The 26,071-nt window shown below is 35.8% G+C and overlaps 1 protein-coding gene and 1 long non-coding RNA gene across 9 annotated transcripts in view; one reads left to right on the top strand and one right to left on the bottom strand.

The window, feature by feature from the left end:
• The window catches only part of CCSER2 (coiled-coil serine rich protein 2), a 76,626-nt gene that overhangs the window by 17,742 nt on the left and 32,813 nt on the right, over nt 1–26,071 (top strand). For all 8 annotated transcript variants that reach the window (XM_063337706.1, XM_063337704.1, XM_063337705.1 and 5 more), the window contains exons 5-7: nt 20,034–20,124; nt 23,364–23,526; nt 24,174–24,369. In XM_063337706.1, coding sequence (XP_063193776.1) covers nt 20,034–20,124; nt 23,364–23,526; nt 24,174–24,369 — 450 coding nt within the window. The remainder of the gene's footprint in view (nt 1–20,033; nt 20,125–23,363; nt 23,527–24,173; nt 24,370–26,071) is intronic.
• Nucleotides 6,376–15,053, bottom strand: LOC134517974 (uncharacterized). The gene is made up of 3 exons (XR_010071801.1): nt 14,881–15,053; nt 8,684–8,782; nt 6,376–6,744 (listed from the first exon to the last, which is right to left on the bottom strand). It is a non-coding gene; the product is annotated as an uncharacterized LOC134517974 (long non-coding RNA).

Below are 26,071 nucleotides of genomic sequence, written 5' to 3'. Positions count from 1 at the left end.
TAGGAGAGAACAGGTCCTTCCTTATGCAATCTCATGGTAGTGCTCACGAAGAATAAAGGAATTAATTTCTGCAAATGATAGGTTAAATATCTCCTACGAATCTTTAAACCTAGGAGTGAAAAAGTACGAAAATAGCTATCGCCTATCTGACTACTTCCATCACCTTGTTTCTATACTCTATACATACGGGACCCTTTTGAAGTTTTGATTTCTCAGTTTGTTCAAGCATAGAATCTTTAAGGTAGATAACCTGACTGTAGTAGCTCACTCTAGCAGGACTCTTTGTATGTCTCAAGTGTACTACACAACATGCATGACAACCTTTTTCTTATTGCTGAAGTTGTAACTGATTTGCAAGAAACATCATTCAGTCTAAAGAATGGATGGAGAGTTGTTGCAGTGCTGTGACTCTCAGCTGAGGTCGGAGCCAACCTTGGGATTTCAGTGGGCATGAGGAAAATACTAGTTTTGGACTTGGACGGGGTTTTGTGGCACCTACTCAGACTTTGATTTCTTATTTTAGTAGGATTGTCTGCTGTAGCCCGAGCAGAAAAGCAGAGATTTCTTCTGAAAAATTGGGCATAGCTATGTAATTATATTTTTATGTGTAATTACATACAAATTCCTGGTATCTTTTTAGCTGCTTGTGGTATTGTTTGCTTTCTGTCTTAAATTATAACGTTGGGATGTAGTGCTTAAAAGAGTTTAGAAAATTGTTATTAACTTTTCGTGGTAATTGTGGCTAGCTTGGAAAAGCAGTTTGAGACTCTTCCAGTATGAGCTGTGTGGCTTTATTGGTGTTTATAGGGGACAAAAATGTTTAATGTAGGCCACTGCAAAAACAACCAACCTTTTCCCCAGACACATGAATACACATGCCAGGAAAAAAAAGGAAGTTTTTAAACTTTGTCCTTGGTAAATTTTAAATATAGATATTTTTGATACATACAGTGTAATTTATCAAGCAAATGAAAGACACTGCTTCCCCATGCTTTTGAACTATGTATCTAGGTTTTTGATACATGTGACCTCCATGCAGTAATTTGTGCATGTGTATGAATTGATAGTCAATCGTGTTCTGACTGATGGAAGCTGTTGTAAGCCTTGTGGAGCAGAGGTACATTGGAAACTTTTGGTATTTTGGTTCATTATTTTGGTTTATTTCTTCCTTTATTGAAAGTAAATAGCTTTTGGAGAAGGCTTAAAAATGGAAGAATGAGCTTACTAGGTTTTGAGGAAGTGGAGAGAGGGAGGAGGTTGTAAGACTGCTGAATCTATGAAGTTGTGTTTTTTCCACCTATTTTGATTTTTATCCTGTTAATGCTGTTCCGGAATTACAGTGCTTACTGTACTGTGAATTTTTATCTTAAATGAGAGAAACATCAGTAATACATCTTTTATGTGTATAAGGCAGAAATATATTTTCAGTCAGCTTGGTTTTTTGAGGGGAAGTGGTAACTGTGCAATGTTTGTTGAATTGCCATTTAGTGTGGAGGTTGGGGGGGGTGTTGTTGTTTTTTTATTGTTTTTTTTTTTTTTCCCCTGTGCTTGTTTGTTTTGGTAGAAAACATGGAATAACTGATTTCTTTAACCTAAAGATTAAAAACTGATCATTTTCAATCTGAATACGCAGAAGAATTTCTGACACGTTTTTTCGTTATTTCTGAAGAATTATGTTCTTGCGTAGGTTAATATAAGCTTTTGTTCCATGTTTTTCCTTTTCTCTGCAGGTAATGAATATAAAGATGGGTTAAAAAAAATAGAACTGAAGGCATTGAGAATAATTACTGTGATTAGTCAGCATATCACGTTTTGATTGCTGGGAGATATGTGATCAAATTATGTGGCTTCTATCCTCTAATATGGTGAGGGTAAAAGTAGTTTATATTTGTGTGTCACAATCCAACAGTCAGATTTAAGAATTTTGAGTGCTTGAGCTAATGCCAGCCTGACTATCCCTTGGAATTAATATTTCCAGGGAAATATCCAAAGCAGATAGTTGCTTCTGGAGTTTCTGTGGCATCAGGCTGGGATGAGTGGAAACAACGTAGCTGAATAACAATTCAGGTATTTAGATGGCGAGTAATTGGTGGGGTTTAGTGTAAAATTCCCCCTTTTTTTCTTAATTTCCATCCCGCTGTTGTATTGCTAGTCTTTTAAGCTGTATCATCCTTAGTATCAACAACAAATATTAAATGCTTTTTGATAACTCTTCTATAGATGGCAGTGCAGCCCTTATTGGGTAATCTTAGATTAAAAGTGTTTTGACCATCTTTAAAAAGGCAGCTTTTGCAGAGGTGATTTTAACAAGGCTTCTGGAATGGCAACCAGAATAGGAAGACAATGGAAGGAGCTTGCTGGCTATTCAGTCTTTTTCTTCCTTTTCTGGGGGAAGAAAAGCAAGTATCTCTGCTATTCTCAGTAGAGCTTGGTTTTAAGGACATAAGCAGGGAAGGGAAGATAAAATAAATTTGGCCTCTTGTAGGACAGTCCTTCTGTCCTTCGCTAACTGAGCCAACACCTATGGAGAAAACATGCAATCCATTGTTGGAGGTTTAAAAGTTATACAAATCTAAATAACCTCTCGTAAGACCGTGCCATGGGGACTTACAGCTAAGTACGATTTGCATGGGTTTTTTGAGACCTTGTCAGGATGAAGATGTTTTTATTCTCTAAGTGTGTAACAGAAAATAACTTATTTCACTGTCCCTACTTTTGTTTCATTTCCAGTTTTGAAGGCTTACCATTGGTTAACGTGCTAAGAAATGAACTCCTGCAAATGTTTTTAAGCATTCATTTCATTGGTATTCCTTACTTCTTTCAACAACTGGTCTTTACTGCAGAGCACCAAATCAGTGAATGCTATTTCTGCTCAGTGCTGTGTGAGATGAGTGATGCTTAGCAGAGCAGTTGTGATGACTCTGTAAATTAGTGACATAGACAATATTTGTCCCTATGTATTCTCACTTAAAGTTTAGTTGTACTGTTTGCTTATGTCCTGTGTTTCAGCTACTTATTTTAGCATCTAGTTGCTCTACTGTTTCATGGTGGAAAGCTGCTCAACAATGTGAGGTACAACTTCTACTCTGTTTTGTTTGTGGGGGTTTTTTAGGTTGGTTTGTTTTTTCCTTTGGTTGTTGGTTGGTTGTTGTTTCGTGTTTTGGTTTGGTTTTTTTTCCTCAAGTACAGGCTTTCATCAATTCTATTGCTAGCCAATTTTGGGCCAGCAACCAAGTTAAAGGTTATAATTAAAATGTCTCTTCATTTCACTAACACTGAGTAAGTAGTTATAAATGAAGCTTAGATTACAATTATTTAAAAACAACAAAGCCTTGCAAACAAAATTAAGAGTTAGATTACAGAAGGAAAGGGAAACAAAAAAAAAAAACCTTAACGTGGATCTGCGCTTTTTCTATGTCTCTAGGTTTGGATTGTGCTCATGATTGTAATATAACTGTCTTCATTAAACCAAAAAACTTTTGGTTTAAACCAAGCTGAAATCAAGACTTTTAAGACGTTTTGGTTCCTATAGATGAATTCTGTTTTACTGAAGGGAGAGACTGCATTAGTATTCTGCTTGCTTGTGGCTGTTCAGTTAGCAGCTGAGGGTCAGCATTCCCTCAGTAGAAGTCTGGTAGTAGTTGTGCATCTGAAGGACAGAATGTCTAACTTCTACAGTGATCTTTGAAATAGCTGCTTAGGACTAAAGTCATTTTACTTCAGAGGGCAGGAAACAAATTTTTTTTTCCCCTATTCCTTGGAATGAGAACTTGGACTATAGTATATCAACCTTGCTACACTTTTGCTTTCATTAATTTTTGTCTGGAAATACTGTTCAACATACATATAAGCAATGTAGCCTAAAACATGCATCCTAACTGGAGTCTCATCGCTCGTTTGCTTAACTAATAGTGTAGCACTCTTGCTGTAGCAAGGTTTGAGCTGTTTTGTTTTCTCCTGTCCTTAATATTAAGTAGACACATGAGAAATGCAAGCTTTAATACATATTTTTTCAGAGTGAAGCTTTGAATATTTTTGTAAAGTCAAAGTTCTTATTTACATTAAGAATAGGGTAGATGATACAGTTGTTATTGTGTGAACTGTTCTGAGGTATGTGCTTTTTTAAAGACACTACAATATTCTAGTGCATAATAGTTTGCAAGAAGTAAAAATTCAAACTGATATTCTACTAGCTTTGACTTTTTTCTCTAATACTCTCTAGTGAACAAGTTGTGGTGTGTTTGTGTTTTGTGTTTTGTTTTTTTTCTTGAAAACCAATTTCATTTGGGCAAATAGGTTTAGACAGGAAACTTTTATGAGTGTTCTCTGTATTATCTGGTCAGATCAAGACCTTCTCTTAAAAAAAGACAAAAGAGATCGAGTCCTCTGACCCCTTTTTACTGTAGTAACAATATGAATGTTTGTTGTGTTCACTTTTACTAAAGTAAATAAAACCAGTATTTTGGGTATATATAGAGTGAGCATCAATGTAATTATAAGGATATAAGATTATGGAATAATTGAAAACTGGCTTGAAGAGACAGATGGGTTTTAGCTGCTTTGCTGAGAATTTAATTGCTCTTGGGATGAAATCTGAATCTCATTGGAACGAACCTGTTCTGTCATTTATTGACATGTGGCCAGAATTTTATCTGGAAAGTGAAATATTTGTCATCTTCCTGGGTAATTTTTGAAATCTCATAAGACTCTTTCGTTTTGTTGTATATTTTCCTGTTTGTGATTGAAACTTGGGAAAGAGCAATTCTGTATTACTTCTTGAGCCTGGGCAGAATGCTTTCTGGTTCGAGAGGCATAAGTACTCACAGTGAAGTATGCTGAAATATGCTCTGCTTCTTAGAGAAAGAGAAAATAAGCTTGCTAAAATAGCATTGTTTAGTTCAATTGCTAATTACTTACAGTAATTTAGTTATTTACAATAACTTAGTGTTAATTACCTTAATTTTTTAAAATAATTTACTTCTCAAAATGACTTTATAGTAAGCTTTAAATTGACAGTTTGATTTCTCAAGTGAGTAATTTATTATGTGCATTCAGACTTGTAATGTGTGTGTTTCTAATACATTTACTTCTGTAGAGTGAAGTGTTCTAGGTATTGTCTTCTGCCTTCTTTAGTTGTACATTCTCTTTGGCAGCTTAATGCTAAAGCCATAGTTCTTGTTCCATGAGTAGCTGGGCTTTTTAACTTTTGGACCGTTTTGTTACAGCTGTAATAAAAATCCAAGTGCAGGTAAGCTTAAGATAGTGTAAAAGTGTGGAATAAAACAACTATTCAGATGTATAAGGATTGTCTTGTTTTTAAAGCAGTATTTGGGAGACTTTGAAGTGTGAATACCTTAGAAGTTACCATTTGAGATAAGATATCTCCTGCCCAGTGTGGCTTTTTGATGGAACTATGTAATACTATGATAGAAGTGCTGAAATTATTTTGAAAACAGTACAATGCTAATTTCAAACAAGTAAATATTGAGTCTCCATACTGTGCTAGCAGCACTGTATAACAGCCACTGGAAGCATTTTCAGCACAAAATCTTTCTGAATTAAAAGCAGTGTTTACAGACTTGAATACAGTTTAAGTAGTACACTGAAAATGAGTTGCATTCTTATGAAATTTCTCATAAGCATTAGTGGTTGGTTTATTGAGGTATTCAATACAGAGTATTCGGAACGTCTTGTGCTTTATTTTCATCCATTTAACAGGGTGTAGTGAAGCTAAGTATGTGTCTTTTCTTGACACAGGCATTTCTTTTTTTTTTTTTCTATAACTTTCTAAAAAGAGCAGCCTTGAAATGAGCCTTTCAGGTGCAAGCTAGTTACAAGAAGCACACATAAAAAGCAGTTTCCATCTAATGAGATAGTTGAAATTTGATTCTTTTTTTCTGCTTTTCATACTGCAAGTGAAATGTCTGAAGATTTTAAGATGGTGAAGGTAAATGTAAAAGAAAAGTTAAAAAAATAACTGCTTTGATGTAAAATCTGCCTTTTCATATGAAAGAGTATATATACATATAATTTTATCATTGAAATAAAGATGCTTAAATTTATTTAGATTTTCATGGTATCTTTATGTAAGCCATTACTTAAACCTCTAGATTTCCAGCATCTAAGGCTTTTTTTTCTTCCCATTCTTGTATTTGCTTTTCTGTCTGCAAGTTGATATTAAGAGTCTCCATTAGCAGAGATGTTCCAGTCAGGAAAGACTTGCACGCCATTCAGCTCTTTCCCCAATAAGAAACAGAATAAATTGAATGTTCTTGTTCACTGGTGGATTGAGTGTACTTGCTATTAGAATAGAAAATAGCTTAATGATCTATGAGTAAAGAGATCCCAACTGCTGATCTGCCATACTTTGTAACCTTGAGTGAGTCTTATGGAGTCTATTTGTTGCTTTTTACAATGATGCATGAATTAAAAATGGATAGTAATGGTTAGTGTTATCAGTATTTATTACTTTATTGATATACTCATCCCTCATGCTCAAATTTAGATTCTTCAAGAGGAAGGATTTCTTATGATTTGTTCCCGGTGTGTCACAGTTCTGATTTAAGCAGTGCAGAAATGTGCTGATGTGGCTTCTTCCCAGACCCTGTTCCATCTCTTTCCCACAAATGTGGAGTCTTTCTTCAAAGCACATCTTCCTTTATTTTTTTTCACATGTTGTATGTTCTTTATGCTTTTGTTCGGCTGATTGATGTGTGATAGAGGAAGTGTAGTTGAGCTGGCTTTCTGTTTTAATGGAAGGAAACAATGGGTAGAGTTAGAACATCAAAAATGTGAAAAGCAAATGTCATGCTACTTTGTTGGGTATTAGCAGAGGTGTTGATTGAAACTGATAATTTGCAGCCAATTCAGAGTTCATTTCAGAATAATGTTTCCTGGTCTTTTCCCTAAGAAAGTGTACTTCTATTCTTCAAAGGTTAAATGAGTAAGTTTTCATATATGTGAGTATGTGGGAGTTGCCTGTTAAGTTTCTGAAACAGCACTGCTTTTCTGGACTATATTATTGCATAAACCTTACTTTCATTGGCAGTTCTGGTCTTTATGCAGACTGTACCTGCATCTTGATATGGATTAAAATCTTTGTCTCAAAAATCTTAATGTGATTCAGCAAAGAACAATAAAGATCTTTCTCAAAACAGAGGACATCATTAAAAAAACACGCTTGTATTTTTTTTTTGACAGTCTGTACTCGGATTAGCAGTGTTGATGACTAATTGCATTTCCTCCTTTGTTATAATATGTGTCTTATGACTAACAAAATGTTACACTAATACAGAGAATTAATTGTATTGTGAGCTCCTATGATAGCTCCTCAAAGTAGTTTGTGTACTTCAATTGGGCATTTCCTTAAGAAGAGTCTGAATTTGTTCTGTGCCTGAAACCAAAGGATGGTTTCCCCTTGGTCAGTGCCATTCTGACTTGAATTCATTATGACATTAATAAAGACACAGTTTTAACTTTGTGGTGGTTTGTTTTTTTTTTTTAAATTTATTTCTTTGTTAGAGAAGTTGGTATGGTGACAACTAGTTGCAGACTTCAAAATTTCTGCTACGTGAATCTAGATGCTCAGCACTTTAGTGCAGGAGTGAGGTTGAAAGGAAGGAGAAGGCGTTATTCCTGTGGTATAATAATATTTAATTAAGTATAATGACCCTAATCTTGGGGGATCTCGTCATACCGATATTAATTTTGATTTTGAGGTAGCTGGTCCTTTTTTGGCACCTGAAGATGCTGCCTAACAAGCCTGTGAGACCCCAGACATTTTAGTCTTTCTTGCTGCTTCAAAGTTTATCTAGCCACAGTTGCAACATAACTGGACCACAGAGGAGGAAACTAGCCAATCTCTCCCTATAGGTATGTGAATAGATACTAGAATTCATTAGTGTGTCAGGGTAATGAGACTGACTGTGAGAATGTGGTACTAGCATAGGGGGAGGTGATTTTTATCTGCTTATTAACTAGAAAGTATTCAAACAAACCAATGATAAAGGCACTTCAGAAATAATCTTATGCAGGCATGTGGATCTGTGTGGGCAAGAATTGAAATTCTCACTGTCATGTCTGTGTAATTGGATGTGGACACACTGTAGCAAACAAAAAAGTATCTGTGAACCTCCTAGGAAGGGACTAAGAACAAACCCAGAGGGTTTGCTATTTGTGTTGTACCTCCTTACACGTTTCTGTCTGTGCCCAGCATACTGGAGAATTTTCATTTGTTGCATTTGTCACCAAAGAAACACTGTCTTGCAGGACAGACTGAATAATTCATTGGTCCTTCACACTCCTTTAGGCGAAAGCCTGACTTTTGGGTTTGTAGGCCAATATTTTTCTTGTCAGGAGACACTGGAGTAGCCCAGGAAGTCTTCTGTGAGATTTCTAGCTTTTACTGATGCATTCTAGAAAGTGGCAAACACCAGGTCTGAATTTTACTTGTGATATAAAATGAGTTTTTGGAAATACGTTGTTGGTATGTATGCAGCTCGGTAAGCTGCCATTTCTGCTTAGGGTGTCCATGTGCAAGAGCTTTGTCTTATTCTGTTTTCTAAAATGTATAAAGTGGCTCAAACTTCCTGCTCAGAAATACAGTGATTCTGGAATTGGAATCTAATGCAGATGTCAACCTTGGAAGGTGTTTTTCATTGGCGTGCATCTGTGTACCACTTACCTGATGCTGGTGTTGCTGCTAACCTCTGCTTAAGCTGTTAAGGTCATGTCAGAGTTCCATGCTCTTTTGTCCAGATGTCTCCATGCTGTGTTCCAGAATCTGACAAAAATGATGCTGGCTCACTTGAATCGTACTGTTCTAACTTGTCTTCTAACATTTCTTTATCATACTCTCATTTTCTAAAAAACTTTCTTATGCCTAAAAATGTATATTTGGAAAGCTATTAGATTTCTTGTTTCTGATTTCAAAGCCTCAAAAGTCAGTGTCAGCTTTTTGCATTTAGTCTCCGTTATCAATAGATAATATTTGTGGATGTGTTAAATTTGTGGGAGAGCATCCTTAATGAACATTTCCACAGTTAAGCTTTTAGTAGAAAACTGTGCAACTGCTATGTAAAACTCGGTCTATATTACTACTTGTTTTAATAGGGAGCTAAGAGTACAAACTTGTTTCAGTGTGTTCTGTTAGCATGGTTCCTCAATGTGCTTTTGGTGGAGTTTCCTGACAGACCATTTTCTGCTCATGGCAGAGAAAGGAAATGTCACGAAAGCAGAGGCTGATTTCAGAGGTGCTGCCTTCAGAGTGAAAATAGCCACTGTCTACCCTCCCACCACTGCTCTAGTCTTCAGCCTCAGAGCTTAACTCTTACAGCAATGGGAGGCACTGAGGAACCGAATTACTTAATGAAATAGTGGTTCTGTCTGTGTCTTGTGTGATGTACATGTCCCCTGCTGTCAAATATTATTAAGAGGTTATATAGCTATATTGCAGTGCACAAACCTCTTGTGATGTTGGTTTGAGAGGCATGACATTTCATGAACAAGCTTTTATGGCAAATTACCTTTTTTTCCTTTGGGATGGGAAAGCATATATGCCTTTGAGAGCTGCTTGATTCAGAACTGACACAGTAAATCTTCTCATGCTGTTTTGGCTGGTAAAATCAAGTAAGGCAACTTCACTCCTACCCCGGTGTTTCATTTGTGGTAGCCATTAATGATAGCTTTGAATTTGTGTGGGGGAGAGAGCAGCAGCTGATGTGGTGCTGTGTGAAATTTGACAATAAATACTGGTAGAAATTAGTACTTTTATTTCATAAGCTTGTAAGTGACTTTTCCTGTGTGAGTTGGTACCTGCATAGCCAGTGTTACATTTAGTGTGAGCTTATAGCTATTCCTTTTCAATTTTTTTTCGTTATTCTACCAAGTAGCATCACTCTCAATAACAGAAGGACTTCAGAATTACTCTAGTTTACTTAAACTCAGCAATACAGTTACATGAAGTCTCAAATGTTGCTTTCCTTACTCCTAGGAAATCTTCAAACCATACTGAGCGGGTAACCGTGTGCCCAAAGAGAACAGTAGTCTCAAAGTTGGAATATTTCTCAAAGTTATCAGTATAAACAAGAAAAGCAATCTTAAAAATATATATATAAACAAATTGAGACATACGTCTAACCCATCTAACTGGGTTTCTGAACATTTTACAGATAACTTGATTAAAACCAGCTAGATTGGCACACAGTTTCCTATTACTTTTCCTTTTTACCTAAAATTGTGTCCTAATAAGCTATGGGAACATTGGTTTAGGGGAGGGGCAGTGTCTTAAACATGTTGAGGTGAATTGTTTTTGTAGTATACACAGCTTTGGTCTCTCTGGATGAAATGTGTACACCCGTTTCAGTCTTACTTTACCCACAGCTCTAAATGTGGGTCCTTGAACATCTTTTCTTTTCAAGAGCAGTTAACAATGCATTCAGGGCATATTGATACTAACTGCAATCTGATACCATGTATCAGGATAATGTGGTGAGAATGTATTCTTGCAACAGTGCAAGTAAGTGGCAGGATGCTTCCTGTGTTGTTAGCAGTTCGTTTAGAGGTTGGTCAAAATAGAATTACTCAAACTAGCTAGGAGGTGTTTGAGGATTGTTTTGTTTTTATTTAGAAACAAGTATATTAAGCTGACTGTATAAGAGTAGAACACATTAATGCTGTGTAACAAGTCATATTCAGATTATGCCAAAAACTTAGCTAGGATATAACTAAAACTTTTTACAGGGAGGAAACTTAATTGACCTCCTGGTAGCAGCCCTGACCATGCTGTTCTGCTGAATTTTGAGCTTATGGTTTGGTTCCTTTCTCAGCTGGGAGTTACTTGAAGCCTCCCTATTTTCCTTTAAGCTGAACCTCGCACTATTAATACAAGTGCAAATCAGCACAGTAAGAGTCATTCACAATTATTTTTGCCAGTTAAGAGTATCCATAGCAATTACATACTGTTTTATAGTGTAAAATACTCCATTATGTGTAGGCAGACTAACTGTGAACTTCTGATACCGGTAGACTTTTCTGAAAACAGGCTGGAAGTAATGGGTAGAAGGGACTGCTTTTCTTCTGCCTCTGCTACTTCTGTGTTACTATTTATGCTTACTCTTGATGGCTTTCTATTATTGTCCTCTATAGCAAATCAGAAACTTTCTACTTAAGAGCAAAAATTAAAAAAAAAAAAATATTATAAAACATTCTTAAATTTTGCTGGAATTCTGCAGGAAGATGGGCAGAATGCTTCTCCCCCCAGTTCAGTTTCTTTTTTTGTAGGTTCATTACTGGAGGCTAGATGGCAGTGGAGGAATGCTTTTTGTGGCTCTGGGATTTAACTTGTGCTGTGCATTTAGAAAGTGCTGTTGCTAACGGACTAGCGAAGTCTCCACAGAATGGTTAATATTTCTGGTTTTCTTCTTCCTCTCTGTTCATCATGCTATTGAATTTCAGGTTTCTTACAGAGAAGTATAGCTACTTCTTGAGGTATGGTGGGTAATAACTTAACCGAATATTTCCTATCTACTTTCAATAAACCTAGTTGGAACATACAATGCCTCTCAATATTTTCAAGAATATTGAATCATTTTCAAAAAATGTTATAGCCAATGGTTAAACATAAAAAGTCTTGGATTTTCAGAACAAAGTTCTTGTTGCATTTGTTGTCATGGCAACCCTCTTTTACAGAGCATAAACAAAATGATGAAATAAATACATGTTTGGATGTTGGGCTTAATTATCTTTAATGTGACTTGCAATGTACATTGTTTAAAATAGCTCCTTTCCTATCCTGTTTTTAGTACCCCTCAGAGTTCTGTCCTTTCTCTTCCCTGTGTGGTTTCCTCTGTTCTTACATCGTTGTTTGCCACGGGGTTTTTCTCTTTAGCCCTGTAGTATGGAATGTGCCTTCCTGGATGCCCACTGTCTTCTCAAAGTGAAAGAAGTCTTCTGTCTCTGTTTTCTGCCTTCACTTAACAGTTCTGTTCAAGTCTTATTTAACGTTGCCTTTTTGCAGACTTGTATTGAGTTCCTGTTTGTTTATCTCTTCCCTATCTCTATCGGGGGTGTTGTCAAATGCTGAAAACAACACTGAAAAAGGCCCTGGAAGTCTTTTTCTCTTCTCTGTCAGCCTTGCATCGTATTTGACTGACTCTTGCAGTTATTCTTTAGCTGCCCTCCAGATGACTAATTAACCCAGTCTGTTCAGTGTTTGTTTGTAAAGACTACATCCTTTTTTTTTTTTTTGATTCTTCAAGTACCTGAAATGATACTTTGTTAGTTTCTGTGTTACCTTCAAACTCTTCACTTCCCTTGAGGTTTTTTTGGGCAGATTTATCCGTAGTTCTCCCCTTTACTCATGCATATCTTCTGCTTGTTAACTTTTTTGTGGTCTTTTTTTCCCCACCAGCATAAGACTCGTAACACACCTTGACACTACAGAGACATTAATCGCTTTCAGATGCAAAAGGGTACAGTTTCTTCTCATTTCAGATACGAAGGCATAGAGAATCTTATAAACACAGTATACTGTTATTCTTCCAAAATTATGCCAACTTGTTGCATTGATCCCTGCTTTCAGTCAGGTGAATGAACTTGTGTAGACAATAAAAGGCATTCTGTTCTGAAAGTACAACCACACGTTGACTGTAGTGTTCAAATGTCATATCAGAAGCATCCAGATGGGAGATCTTAACAACTGCAGAGACAGAACTACTAATGAGAAAGTAGTAGTACATTTCACCTGGGATACTCTGGTGCCTTAATACTTTTTTGTGTTAGCTGTAGATCATACAAAGAGAATCGATATGAATAACTAATATAAGGGTTTAGAATAGTGTTGTCTATGTTCATGTAAGATTTCTTTGTAGATATTTCTACCATACTGGCAGGATTATTGATTTTTTTTTTTAAATAAAAATATTTGGATACACTTGTATATGTAATAAAAATATAGTCTAAGAACAACCATTGTATTATAACTGAAACAAGTCTAGTGTATATTTTTATGTATGAGGAAAGGATAACTTTACGCGTTTTTTCCATTGATGCTTTTTGTCAACAAGAATTCAAACGGTGGAGGAATTTTTGCAAAGGCTTTAGTTCTTCTCCACTAGTTTTTTGGATTATTTGCCTTTCTGATGCATCACAGCTACACCTTCCAGTTTAGACAAAGCAAAACTATATTGGCCAGGTTCAGTTTGAGAGTAGGTATTTTCTGATGTTCTAAGGAAACATACCCAGGTTTCTCCTCACAAAAGTGGTTTGAAAGCTGTCTGTTATTTTGTGATGTTTTTCAGTTGTCCAGAAGTAGCATCCTATGCATTAACTTCTATTTGGCTTTGTAGTCTTCAGGCTCTTTTTAATACTTTTTCGCAGTAAATCCTCAAAGCTTGGTATCCTGTAACTGGCCTCCTATTTAGCCCCATCTTTGGTTCTTATAGCAATAGGACTTTATGCAGTTGGGTTGCTGAGATGTGTGTCAAGGCTGTATTGTGATGTTTTTCTTAACTTCAGAAATTGTAAGGTAGAAGAGGCGTTGCTTACTGTGTAATTCTTAAGCCTGGTGGACTTGAGGAAATTTTTGACAAAAGGTACAATGCCTGTTTATCTTATCAACATTTTTGTGAATAACGTGACCTCAAAAAGAGCTTTGTCTTTTTGTTGCTAAGGGATAGGATGGGGAAATTCTGAAACTCAGATTGTTGCAATAAAAAAAATACAACTAGTGGTACAATATACTACCATATCCTGTTCTAAAGGGTCCTCTTGTACATTAGAAGGGTCTGTTGGATTGCGCTTTGATACAAGGATTGTTCTGTCCTATTGATGCTGCAGACTAACATGAAGACTCCCACTGCTGGATGAGTCAACTGAATAACTTGAAACTATCAGGTACTCCTTGCAGCCTGAACCATTGGACTAGAAATTGAGTTTTCTATCCCAGTGTCAGCTGCTACATCCTCTGTTGTTTCAAGAGGCTTTTTCTTTTTTTTTTTTTTTTATTCCCCTCCAAGAGAACTTACTCTGATTACTCTTTTCTCCTGTGTGTTATTAGGCCAAGTCAGCATTGCTAAATTTGTAGTAATATATTCATTGCCATAGCATCAGACTCATGTTAAACACAGTATCGTGGCTTCATTGTCATGCTAACATACACACCAAAGGTTTTATTTACTACTCTTTTGGTAGTAGAAAAAGAATGGAGGTGACACCTGACCAGGATGTTTGACTTTTTTCCCTTTTTTTTTTTTTTGTGGAACATCACAAGGACATGTGTCTGCTTTCAATGATTTAGTGACTTTGACAGCTGCTTTTCTAAGTTTACAGAGAAGTATGTTATAATAGAGGGTGCTAGTTTTTCTAAGGCTTGTTCGTTTTGTTTTGTTTTTCAATATAAGATTGTGTTTTAAAAATCTTTTTCTCATAGTGATTATCCAAAAGACCTGTAAAAGTAATTCTGGTATCTTGGAGGTTCTGGTGGATTTCTGTTCAGAGGGATGTTTTTAAGTGTCATTCTTTAAGCCACTATTTAAATTGCTATGTTAATTGGTTTCTCAGTAGTTTCTAAGTTTGTTATCTATGCCCAAATTTGTCCCAAAGTAGGATCTCAATTTCAGAGAACTGTCAGAGAAATTTAGATGTCAAGCTTGCTTTCAGGATGTGAGATCTTTTCAACGTAAAAACTGAAGACAAGGTTTTATGTGAACAAGTGACTTTGCTTCACCTTTCAACAGTTTCTGAGAAACTGTTTACTCTTACTGAAAATCTGAAATCAGCTTGAGGTAGACATAGAAAAATGAAGCCTAAAATTTGGCCATAAAGACTAACAACGTTCAAAATAAGTAAAGCACCTTTAACTAATGGAAATCATAAACTAACCTTGATTTCATCGTGGTCATTAGAGTGCTTTTCTCTTCTTCCTGGTATCCAGCAATAGGATGCGTGGGAATGGCTCAAAGCTGTACCAGGGGAGGTTCAGACTGGACATCAGGAAGCATTTCTTTACAGAGAGGGTGATCACACACTGGAACAGGTTTCCTAGAGAGGTGGTCAATGCCTTAAACCTGTCAGTGCTTAAGAGGCATTTGGACAATGCCCTTAATAAATGTACTTTAACTTTTGGTCAGCCCTGAGTTGGTTGTAGGTCCCTTCCATCTGAAATAGTCTATCCTGTTACTGATACTTGGTCTGGTACATTTTCATCAAAAGGAATACAGCATGGTACTGTAAGAATAACTAACTACATGTCTGAAGTCTGATTTTAACCTGCTGATGATAGGTGTTTACAAAGAGATTAAAGTATAACTAAATAATGGAATGTGCTATAATGTGCTGTCATTCAACAAAGAGACCCGTGATTACTGCTGTGTTCTTTCAGTAAACAACTTTGAAAATAAACACTGGCGATAGCCTTGCATGTTTACATTTCATAATATCCAACCAGTTTTAACAGTAAAGTTTTTACTAAATTAATTACCTTAATGTCAGATAAAGCTTCTATAAATGCATTGTCAGTAACCTGGGAAAGTATTATGTGAATACTAACATCAAAACGAGGCATGCCAGAAAGGTATTTATATACTGCTATAGATGACACATGATCTTCTGCTACCAGACTTTGAGTTTGTAGGTGTGCTTTCTATAGTTCTGTTTTTCTCCCCAAAGTGGTGATATCCATCCTTTTAATATTTTTGTTGCTTGAAACTTTTAAGGAGTTGCAATCTTTCATATGAAATGATCATGCATTGATCATAAGGTCTTTTTTGAGCAAGAAATTAAAAGACCAAAGAAACTGTGCATATAGGCTTGCTAGAATCAAAATGTAGAGTAAATCAAACTGAATAAATTTTTATGTGTATTCAATTTCAGTAGTCGCTATAGAATACTTAATGGAAGTAAAAGCTCACATGCACTTTTTCTGCTAGTTTCAGAAGTGCATGATAATTGTTGGAAGCAAGACTTAACTTACTAAATGAGTAACAAAAATAGTTATTTTCCTTTAACAGCCTACTTTCTAAAGGTAGAACAAATGAATGAGGTCTGAGATCTTGAACAAAAAAAGTAAAACATTCCTAATGACTCCCTCAATGCAATTGCATTCCAAGCAAGACAGCATTCCTTGGCATGGCTACTGAATTGGTAGTTTGAGCTCAGGCTCTTCTCAGTTCTCTGAACACTCTCCAAAATAATTTGGTTGTGGGTTGCTTATCTGGAATTGAGTTGTATTTCGGTACTAACCCAGTGCCCGACTTCTTCCTTTTTATTTTCTTTTTTTTCTAATTCCAGTGTAATATACATTGTGTCATAAGCTTTCACTGGTCCACATCTTTTGCATTTAATAATTGAGAGGAAATGTAGACCTCTATCCTTCTTCTAATTTGGGCACACTGTAATTTATTTTGATTTGCGTTACATACTTAGCTCAAGAAATGGGAAAGCTGAGAATCAGACCTCTTGCCTAGGTCTAGCTGTTAACAAAGTTGAACTTAAGTTGGTGGACTGAAAAATGCTGCTCTTCAGTGGAACCTTATGATGTATGTAGCATGAGGAATTCTTAGAAACTGATCTCTTTAAAATGAATATTTTGCTACTCCAGTTCATTTTGATGGAGATAATTTATATTGAACTTCAAACTTGTTCAGCTTCAGCAAACGTAGCTGCTCTACAGTACCTCAGTCTTCAAACCATTGGTCTTAGGAACTTAATATCGTTATGTCTCTTGAGGAAGAAATTATGAATGCTGTGCATCCAACAAATTAGGCAAAACCCCCAAGCTGTTGTAGGTGAGTTGTAAGTGTGTGCTTGATTAACCTTTGGTAAGACATAGGACCTGAGGGCATTCCCTACAGAAAGAATTTGAGGAACATCGAAGTAAACTTGCTGAATGTGGTGTAATCATTCGCCAGCCTTACCCTTGCCTTTTTTCTTAGTCTTTTCCCATTTCCTTATTCAATATGAGTGTTCCTGCTGTGGGGTTCTTGGCTTATTCAGCTCTTACCCCAGTGGTCATAGATCATCTGTTTCTCACTTAATGCTTTTCCTGCTGTATTGCATCAAGCGAAGAAAGCCCTGCTGCCTGTGTTCAGTTGAAAACCTTTCTGGAGGGAGAGCTTGGGGACAGCATTGTAGTTTGATTTGGGATTTCACAGTCCCAAACTTAATCTCTTTCTAGGTTGTACCATCTTGAAAATCTAGTGCTAAATCAGCCTTGTGAAGTTACATCCCCCTTTTAATATGCGTTATTCTTTTTAACTATACAAATAAAATAGGATTCTTCTCTTACTGTAACTTTCAATAGTTGCTGAAATGTAATATTCTGTAGGGTTGCAGTTGATGCACCTTTGAAGAACTTTTTGTTTATTTCATGTTCTCATTGAGTTTGTTGCCCAAAACTGCTTCATGATGATAACTTCTGGGTACACATTATTAACAATGTCACTGCCATGTACTGTATAATGAGCTCCAGTTCATTATACAGTAGTAACAATGGAGGTCAGTAAATACAGGTTCTATGTGCACTAATGTGATGATGAAACCTGCACTTTATCTTACAGGTATTTCAAGATGACGTTGCTGACATCTACTTTGATATTATGTTTCCCAAGTAGATAGCACTGGGAAATCCTCAAAGTGAATTCACACATGGCCCAGCTATTACAAAGGCTTTATATTCACAGCTGTGTTTTCTAACATGGAGTTGCCTCAGCGTGGTGCAGGAATGTATAATTAGGGAAACATAATAAAATGTGCTGTTGACAGAAAAGTATGTTTGGCATCTCAAATGCTGACCTTCTCTGACATCATTAGACTTCTGAAGTTCTGATACAAAGATAGTAAAGTGGCTTATCTGGTTTATTAGTTAGCACTCTGACATACTACATTTTTGTATTGGGCTTTTTTAATGACTTTGCACAGCAATGACAATTGTTTTCAACTTTCTTATGTGTTTGTGGCCACTGTTTGTAACTTACTTATCATGCTCATTAAGTTTCTCACAGTAGAATAAAATAATGCTTGTTCATACTAATGTGGAAGATCAAAGCATGGCATAAAAACAATTTATCAACTAACAAACCAAAGCTGGCTCTCAAACACACCTGCATTTTTCAGAATTATTTAAAAAATACATGTTAGTTAAAAATCTTCTAGTTCCTGTAAAAATGTAAATTAATGGAAACAAAAAGAAGTAAATATATACAGGCAGTTTGTTCCTCCCACATGTTAAATCCACATTTCCTATAAATGGCTTCTGTTTCTCTGTGAAGCTTTTCCATAGTTGGTTTTATTATTATTCACAATGCCCTGATATGTAGGTTTTTCTTTTTTTTTTCTGGAAATACTTAGGGTACTATATGTAAACAAAATAATTCAGGTAGGAATTGGAAATAAAAACAGGTGGTTCTGGCTCAAGTATTCAATATTTCCTTTTTATTGCTCACGTTTTGAAAAGTGCATATTAACTATTTTCATCTCATACTCTCCCTCCTAAGTCAATAAATAACTTCCCCTGCAGAAATGTAAAATGTTTAATGTTCTGTTTCACACAAAAAATTAAAAAAATCTTAAAATATACTTGGCTTTTTCCACGACTTGTAATAAAATATAGTAGTCCTTTGTGAACACTATTGGAAGACTGCTGAAGAACAGTTGGAGCAACAGTTTAGATAAATGCCTAGTAATGTTCTTCTTTACCTCTACATCTCTGACAAAGCAAATCTAATAAATGGTAGCTGGCAAAGGGATACTTTCTAAGCGAATACACTAAGCGAAAGTGTATTCATAGTCTGTATGCAAGTATTCAGTTAAGTATTTAGTGATCGCTTTATCCAGTGAGAAATAATTAGTAAAACAGGTATTTTATTTAATATTTGGTAAACTTTTAAGTATTGGTCCCATGAATCATCTTTAGGTGTAGCTGTTAAACCAAAGAAAAATCTACATGTTTGCTCTTAGAAGAGAGGCAGATGTGAAGTGCTGGAGGCTGATCTTGGTCCTTAAAGCCATGGCTTCTATTTGTGGGACGCGAGAAAACAGAGCTGAAGAGTTAGAGCTGTATAACCATTAGCAGTTTCCTTAGACCGACTTTGTGTTATGATCACTTGGTATTAATAAGCTTAGCTTTCTTTGATTAATGAAGTGAAACAGAGTCTGGGTTCTTAAATCAAGTACTGCCCTGTGTTGCCTGTTGTGGCTTTTCAGTAGCCTGGTGCTAACAGCATGTGACTGCTCGGGAACCTGAATGTTCCCGAGCCTTCACCTCCTCAGTTTTTCCTACTGTTGGTATTCTTAAAGGATGAGGGGTCAGTTTCTGTCTTAACACTGATTTGACTTGCCCACACTACAGTCCTTTTCCTTTAATATACCTGACTGACTAGTAATAGAATATTACGTATTATGTATACACTTTATTACACTTTTCTTATACTTTTAGTACACCCATACAACATGAAGGTTTGTTAGTCCCTCTAGAAATAACTTTATATATGAACCACGGTCTTAAAGCCAAAAGGCAGCAGAGCTTAGTGCTGATAGTAGTATATCTTAAGTTTTGTTGGCCCAAAAAGTCAAGATAACATGTTTCCCTCCCCTCTTCCTTTCAATGATATTACAATAGTATGATATGAGAGCTAAAATAAGGTGATTTAACATCTTCTCTTCACAAAGCTGTTTTTGAATTCTAAGTGAGCAAAGTAACTTAGTTTTAAAATGCTTCCAAAATTGGGGAGAATGCAGGATATTAATGAACAGGAAAATCTTTGTAGTATTCTGTAGACATCAGGCAGAAAAAGGTGTTAATCTATATTTTTCATCTAGCATTGTTATTGTATCGTATTACTAGAGGTGTGATGACTGTTGTTTGTATAGATAGTCTCAAGTAAGGTTGATCTTGTCCTCTAAAGAGAGGAGGGCGCTGATAACAGCGGATATGTGGACAATGCAAATGTAACAAAGCTTTGAAGTAAACTTTTCATGACAGTAGGGTAAAAGAAATATCAGGAAAGCAGCTATATCTCACACTTTCTTTCTTGCAGGATATCTTGAATAATCTTGACTCGTGTGATCTTGAAGATGATGATCTCATGCTTGATGTGGACCTACCTGAGGACCCACCTCATGACAAAGGTTAGTAATTTAGCCAAGCAATCTTATTATGAAACTGCATTATGGGCTTTTTGAGATTTTTGAGTTGCATTGTGTTCTGACTTCTGCTTTAATAAGCCAATGTACTCTTCAAATAATTTTTTTATCTAAGTAACAAATCTTTATTTTCTGAAATGCAGGAAGTGGTGATATTTCTGTTCCCCCAGAACATGTATTTGAAGAATTCTAAAGTTAGAAATGTACTGCCTCTTGTAAAAATGCAGCCTTGTTACGCACTGTTTGTTTCTTTAAATTACTTTTGTAGAACAAAACTTTTAAGTTAGTCCTTCAGTCTCATGCTTCAACTATATTTGAAAACATTGAAACAGCATTTTGCAGCTTTGGGGAATGACAATGTAAGTCATTTTGAGATAATTATTTGTTTTCTTCTACGAAGTGACAATATCTCCTAATAGATTTTATACAACTCAGGGTAACAGAAGCCTTAAGATTTAAGATGTGTTTTTTCAAGATGTCTTTTATGCACTCTTGTTGTCAGTGAGGATGCTGGCAAACTTTTCATGGAGAGGATAGTGGCACCTAGATGTCACTAAAATAATACAAATACAGACTAAAACAAACTAGGTAAGGCAAATTGTTACCACGCTTTTTCACATCCCGGCCTGGAAAAGTTTGAGGCATTTGCCTTTGGTCATTCCTGACCTACTCATAAGAATTTTCACTATCATGTGAATATGGGTATTGGCTTTACCTGCAAGTTCAGTGGAGGCTAATGTTATCTTCATATGAACAGAAACATTGAATGTGGACCTTTGTAATGCCCTACGCTGTACAAACAGGCACTGAAAGAAAAAAGGCTTTCCTTGTTTTGTGTACTGTTTGGCTGCCTGCTAAAGTTTGGGGAAAATCAGTTTTTTGAGAGTACCATTGAATTCTTTGGGTAAAGACTCCTGCATGTATGTTAGATATGAAGCCAAATAACAATAAATACATAGATAATGTTCCATCTACCACAGTGGTGGCATATCATGTTTTAACAGTGTGCACATATGAAGTACAGTACTTAATCTTTCAAATCTCAGAATAAGTTTTCCAAAGTATTTTTGTGAAAGGTACTTATTCACAATAGTGCTAGTATTCAACCTTTCAGCCCAAATAGGTGTACAGTTTTTATTTTTTACTCTTTTTAATTTTCCAGAATGGATAACAGTCCAAGCCTAGAGGACATCCTTTCAATAAGGGTAATTCTAATTCTGTTGGGAAAAACTAAGAAACAACTTTAAAGGGTATATCAATTTCTCATAAAGTTCCTTGTTTATAAAACATATGTTTTATAAAACATGCACTGCATCTGCATCAGTAATTCCATTTCAAAATCTTAATTTAAAAACTGTTAAAAATACATGCATTTTAAAGATGAATGTTTGCCACAAAATTGTAAAAAGTTAATGTTTGCCATTTAATCCAGACACAAATACAGTTTTTAATTCCCTGCTTTCTTAATTGCATTGATACAATAATCTTAAATCTACTCCCACTTCTACAGCTAAGTATCAATAATGTTTGTGTAGCTGGAATAGGTTTTGTGAGACTGACAATCTGCTGTGTAAGCTGCTGATTCAGGAAGACAAACGTACTGCTTGAGATCAATATTGGCTAATTACTATTATTTTTGGCATTTTTTAAAAGCTGGGCTTCAATATAAAATTAATGTGGCATAAACTGGGTATCTCTGCTCTAATCACTTCTTACCTTGAAACCACTGAATTTTTAGCAAAGAGGATCTGAAAAGAATTCAAAAGCCACCTCCAGGCTTTTTCTCAAGTAAACATGACCACCTGAAAAAGCAAAATTTGTTTGTTAATATCCGTGTGTCTTTACTCAGTGTCTCAATTTTCCAAAGCTGAAAATCATCATAATAAAATAACTTATAAACTCATTGAGGGCTTATTTTGAATAGACCCACTTGAATTTTCATGTGTTAGGAGCTGTAGAAGGAAGCTTCTAAAGGAAAAGAAATCTTCTGTTACTTTAGGTCAACAAGTTTATTTTTTTTACCTAATTTTTTGGTTGTTGAACTAGGTGATAAAAACTGAAGTGTAGGTATGAGTATTTGCTATAATATTTAACAGCACTTTTTGCCAACACTTTTTTCGTAATTATGTGTAACTTCACTGACGTCAGCCTCTTAAGACTTTCCAGGTCTCCAGAAACTCTCCTTGTTTCACTTTGGAGTCTGGGATGCCGCTTGGACGCTATTTATAGAAAGAGTTCTAGCTCAACAAGTATGCAGGGAGTGAGGATGGCAGTTTTAAATCACAGGGTAAAACTGGGCTCACTTCCCAACAACACGCAGGCTGGGAACTGGGCAGGAAGGAAGGCAGGCCTGTTTATGAGCGTCTTATGCGCAACTAAGTCTGAGTAGGCAGCCGAATAAAACAATGTTCTCTTGTGTAGAGATATTCTCCTAGCAAAGGACTGACAATGTGAGGAAAAAAACTCCTTGGGTAAGTGAAGGAGAAAGTGTGATGGCAGAATAGCAGTTTATGACTTTTTTTTTCTTTTTTTCCTCTGACGGCACAGATAGCAGTTGTTTTGGCTTTGTTTCTAGTGGTTTAGAAGCTGCTGCCAAATATAGCTTTTGTTCCCTTAAGAAGTTTGTGGAATCTGCTTTGCTTTGCAGAAGTTAGCGTTTTAAAGAGATTATTTTGTTTGCTTGTTTTAAATCATGCTTGCTGTCCAGGTAAATAAAGATTAAATGTCTATCAAGTTTAAAAACAAACAAGATGAACAGGATGAGATATATATGTATTGTAAGTAATGGAACTGTTCTGTTTTGGAATGAAGTACTGGCCTTTTTCTAAAATGTCGTCCTTCTGTGTTTGTGTGGTGTTTGAACTCTTTTAAAGGCCTGAAGATACTGTCAGTAAGATAGGAAAATGTTACTTCTGAGTTTTTCTTCCCCATAGCTTTTTCTTCTCCCAATGATTTCCTACTTAAACCAGAAATAATGTTAAGGCTGAATTCTGTAGTTTCTGCTACAGGTTACTCTTACTTTTGTAACAAGTTTATATTCTAGTAAAAATGTGACATCATGATAGAGGTCTGCTTGACAGGTCTATAATGCATACTTTTTTAGATCAGTAAAATCCCACAGATTTTACTCTGCATCTGTTACCAGCACATAGTAAATATCTTATTTACAAGGTCTTATGAACAAATTTCATGATTTTTTTTTTTTTACTTTATGCTCTCTGTAGAGGAATGTGAAAATATGAGCCGTTATGATAGACAAGACAGAAATGCTAGGCAACATCAGGAAGGATTCTGGAAAAGAGCACCCCAGCAACGATGGAATACACAGGATCACTATCATCTCGGCCATACTGATCACTATATCCATGGTAAAAATGATTTGAACAGGTAAAGGACTTGTCTCTTTTCTCCCAAACAATTAAAATACTGTGATGAGAAATCTCTTTCAGCATTAAAGGGTCTCAAGTGATAACGAGTACAAGACATTTTCAGAATAGTTGTATGTCTATAATTAGAATGTCTCAGTGGGTACACCACTGACATTTAAAATAATTTATTTTCAAACTTGTTTCTGTCACGGTTTTTAATACAAATATTTTTTTACTTGTGTTTATATGATATTATAAACACTTGCTAAATAACTGTATGTGTTGCATGGAAAAATATTACACTGTCTTATTACTTGCATTTTGAAAGTTTGGACAGCTTTTTACTTACTTTGTTTTTTAAATTAAATGTAATCCTATAGTTCTTATAGGCTAGCTGGAATGACAGAGTTTATAGAAATCCTGATGAGCAAACTGGTTTTAGGGTACTGTAGTTGTTAGTCTGCGAGAGATTTATGCAAGAGGGAAGGAAAGCCCAGCATTTAAGTGCAAAAGTATTGACATTTTCTGATTTATTTATTTTCTGCTGTATGCCACAGTATGTGAGTATAGCCCATGTTACACAATACTTCTTTTCTTACTAAATGCTCTCTAGCACTAGCTTATCTTCACTGTGGTTTTTTTTGGTTGTGTTTGGGTTTTTTTTAGGGGATCAAACTACTTAGAATCTCCTATTGGTCACTTTGAAAGCTATGGAGCACCAAATTTTTACCAGGCTCCTAGACAGCTGGTGGGCTTACCGGACAATACTGTGATGCTTGATGAAATGACCCTTCGGCATATGGTCCAAGACTGCACAGCTGTAAAAACTCAGTTGTTGAAACTGAAGAGATTACTACACCAGGTGAGCTGTTTAAATGGAACAAAAGCAGTAAAGCATATTGGAGAATGAGCCTAGATGGGCTAATGTTCTGTTTGGCCTTATTAGGTTATTGTCATTTCCTTTATACATTGAATTATAGCGTTCAAGAAAGTGTGCACTTTTTATTGCCCTTTAAAATAGTATTACTTCTACCTCTTTTTTAGCACTTTACTGACTGCAAAAAATATTAAATACTGTTATTCTGCTTCTCTGAGGAAATAATGCTAAATTAAAAAAAACACAAAACAGTGGATGTGAAGACAAGCTTTTATTTAATAAGATCTTAAAAAGATGTGAGTAAAAAAGAAAAAATAAAAATCGATCCCATTGATCAAACTTGCATTCAGCGAGTCAATGCTAATAGCTTTTTCTTAAGGCTTTGTTTTCCTCATTCTTTTCATGTTCTCTGTGTGTTTTGACAAGAAGCTTAGCAAATCCTACTGGGTCATCCCTGTTGGAAGTGCTCAAATTTAACCTTTCTAGTGTATGAAATCACTGAATTGTCATAAAGCTTTTAAGGAGCTTTTTCATTTCACCTCAGAACTTGACAAACTGTGGGAGTTGGTAAACTGCTGGATGACTTGGCAGAAGTATGGCATTTCACATACAAAACTTCCTTTGCTGCCGTAAAGACAAAAGTCCATGAGACTTTCTATGGAGGCATGTAGAGATTAACACTGAAAAGTATCTGTATGATCTCTTTAATACTAGATTTACTGCTGCTCATTTCTAACAGGATAATGTAATGGAAAGAAGTTTGTGCCCTAAAAATAAGATACTAAAACAAAACACAGCAAAACAAAAAGCAAATCAACCTTGGGGCTAATTCAAGGGTATGACTGTGCCTTTTAGAAATGCGAGTATTTGCTTCCTGTGGTAACTGAGAATACTGGAGATGCTTTTCCACTGACAAAACCAGAAATACAATTGTAACAAAAATACGTAGTGTCAGAGAGGGAAGGTGCGTTCTTAGAACTCAATGTCTGAGTAGTGGAGTGCGTAAACTGTGCCTCCCAAGAGCCTCAAGCATGCAATTAGTACATGAGATAGCAGGGAACTTTTTATCCAGAGCTTTCAATGCCTTTAACACAAGGACAGTTGAGCAACTAGATAGGTGCTCTGTGTATGTGTAGTTCATTGTGTAAAGGCATGCATGTTATAGTCAAACAGTGTGTGGTCCTGCAGTGTATTGTCTTTTAAATCTTGATCTAGTTTATAATAGCCAGACTTTTCTAAAAGGTTACCGAACACAAGCCTAGCCGCAAGTAGCTCAGATTAAGGTTTTCAAAAAAACTTCAACTCACAGAAGAAAGTTCTTCAAAGTTTGCTGCTATTCTCTTGCTAGAGGCTTCATCTTCTCCCTGTCCCTGTAATAGTGAATTTTGTAATAACAAATATTATTCCCTTCAAACTTTATCAGGCATGCTTCTCTATATTTTCCTGACCTAACTGCCCCTTGTTTTGACTTGCTGCTTCCAAAACTCATCACTGGAGTTCTGAATGTTTATTCAGCTCTCCTGTGTGTATTCCAGCCTTTTAATGAAACAATATGAATAGTAATGTTAAAGTAAATTAACCTGCTACAGAGGGGAAAACTTCGGACTTTTACTACCTTTATTTGCTAAACAATTAGAGTAAAACTTGTATGAAATATTTTTTCTTTATTTTTAAGTGTTGAAATTTT

This window comes from Chroicocephalus ridibundus, chromosome 6 (genome assembly GCF_963924245.1).
Source record: "Chroicocephalus ridibundus chromosome 6, bChrRid1.1, whole genome shotgun sequence".
NCBI lineage: Eukaryota > Metazoa > Chordata > Aves > Charadriiformes > Laridae > Chroicocephalus > Chroicocephalus ridibundus.
The sequence above is the reverse complement of the archived record's forward strand: the minus strand, read 5'-3'. Positions and strand labels throughout refer to the sequence as shown.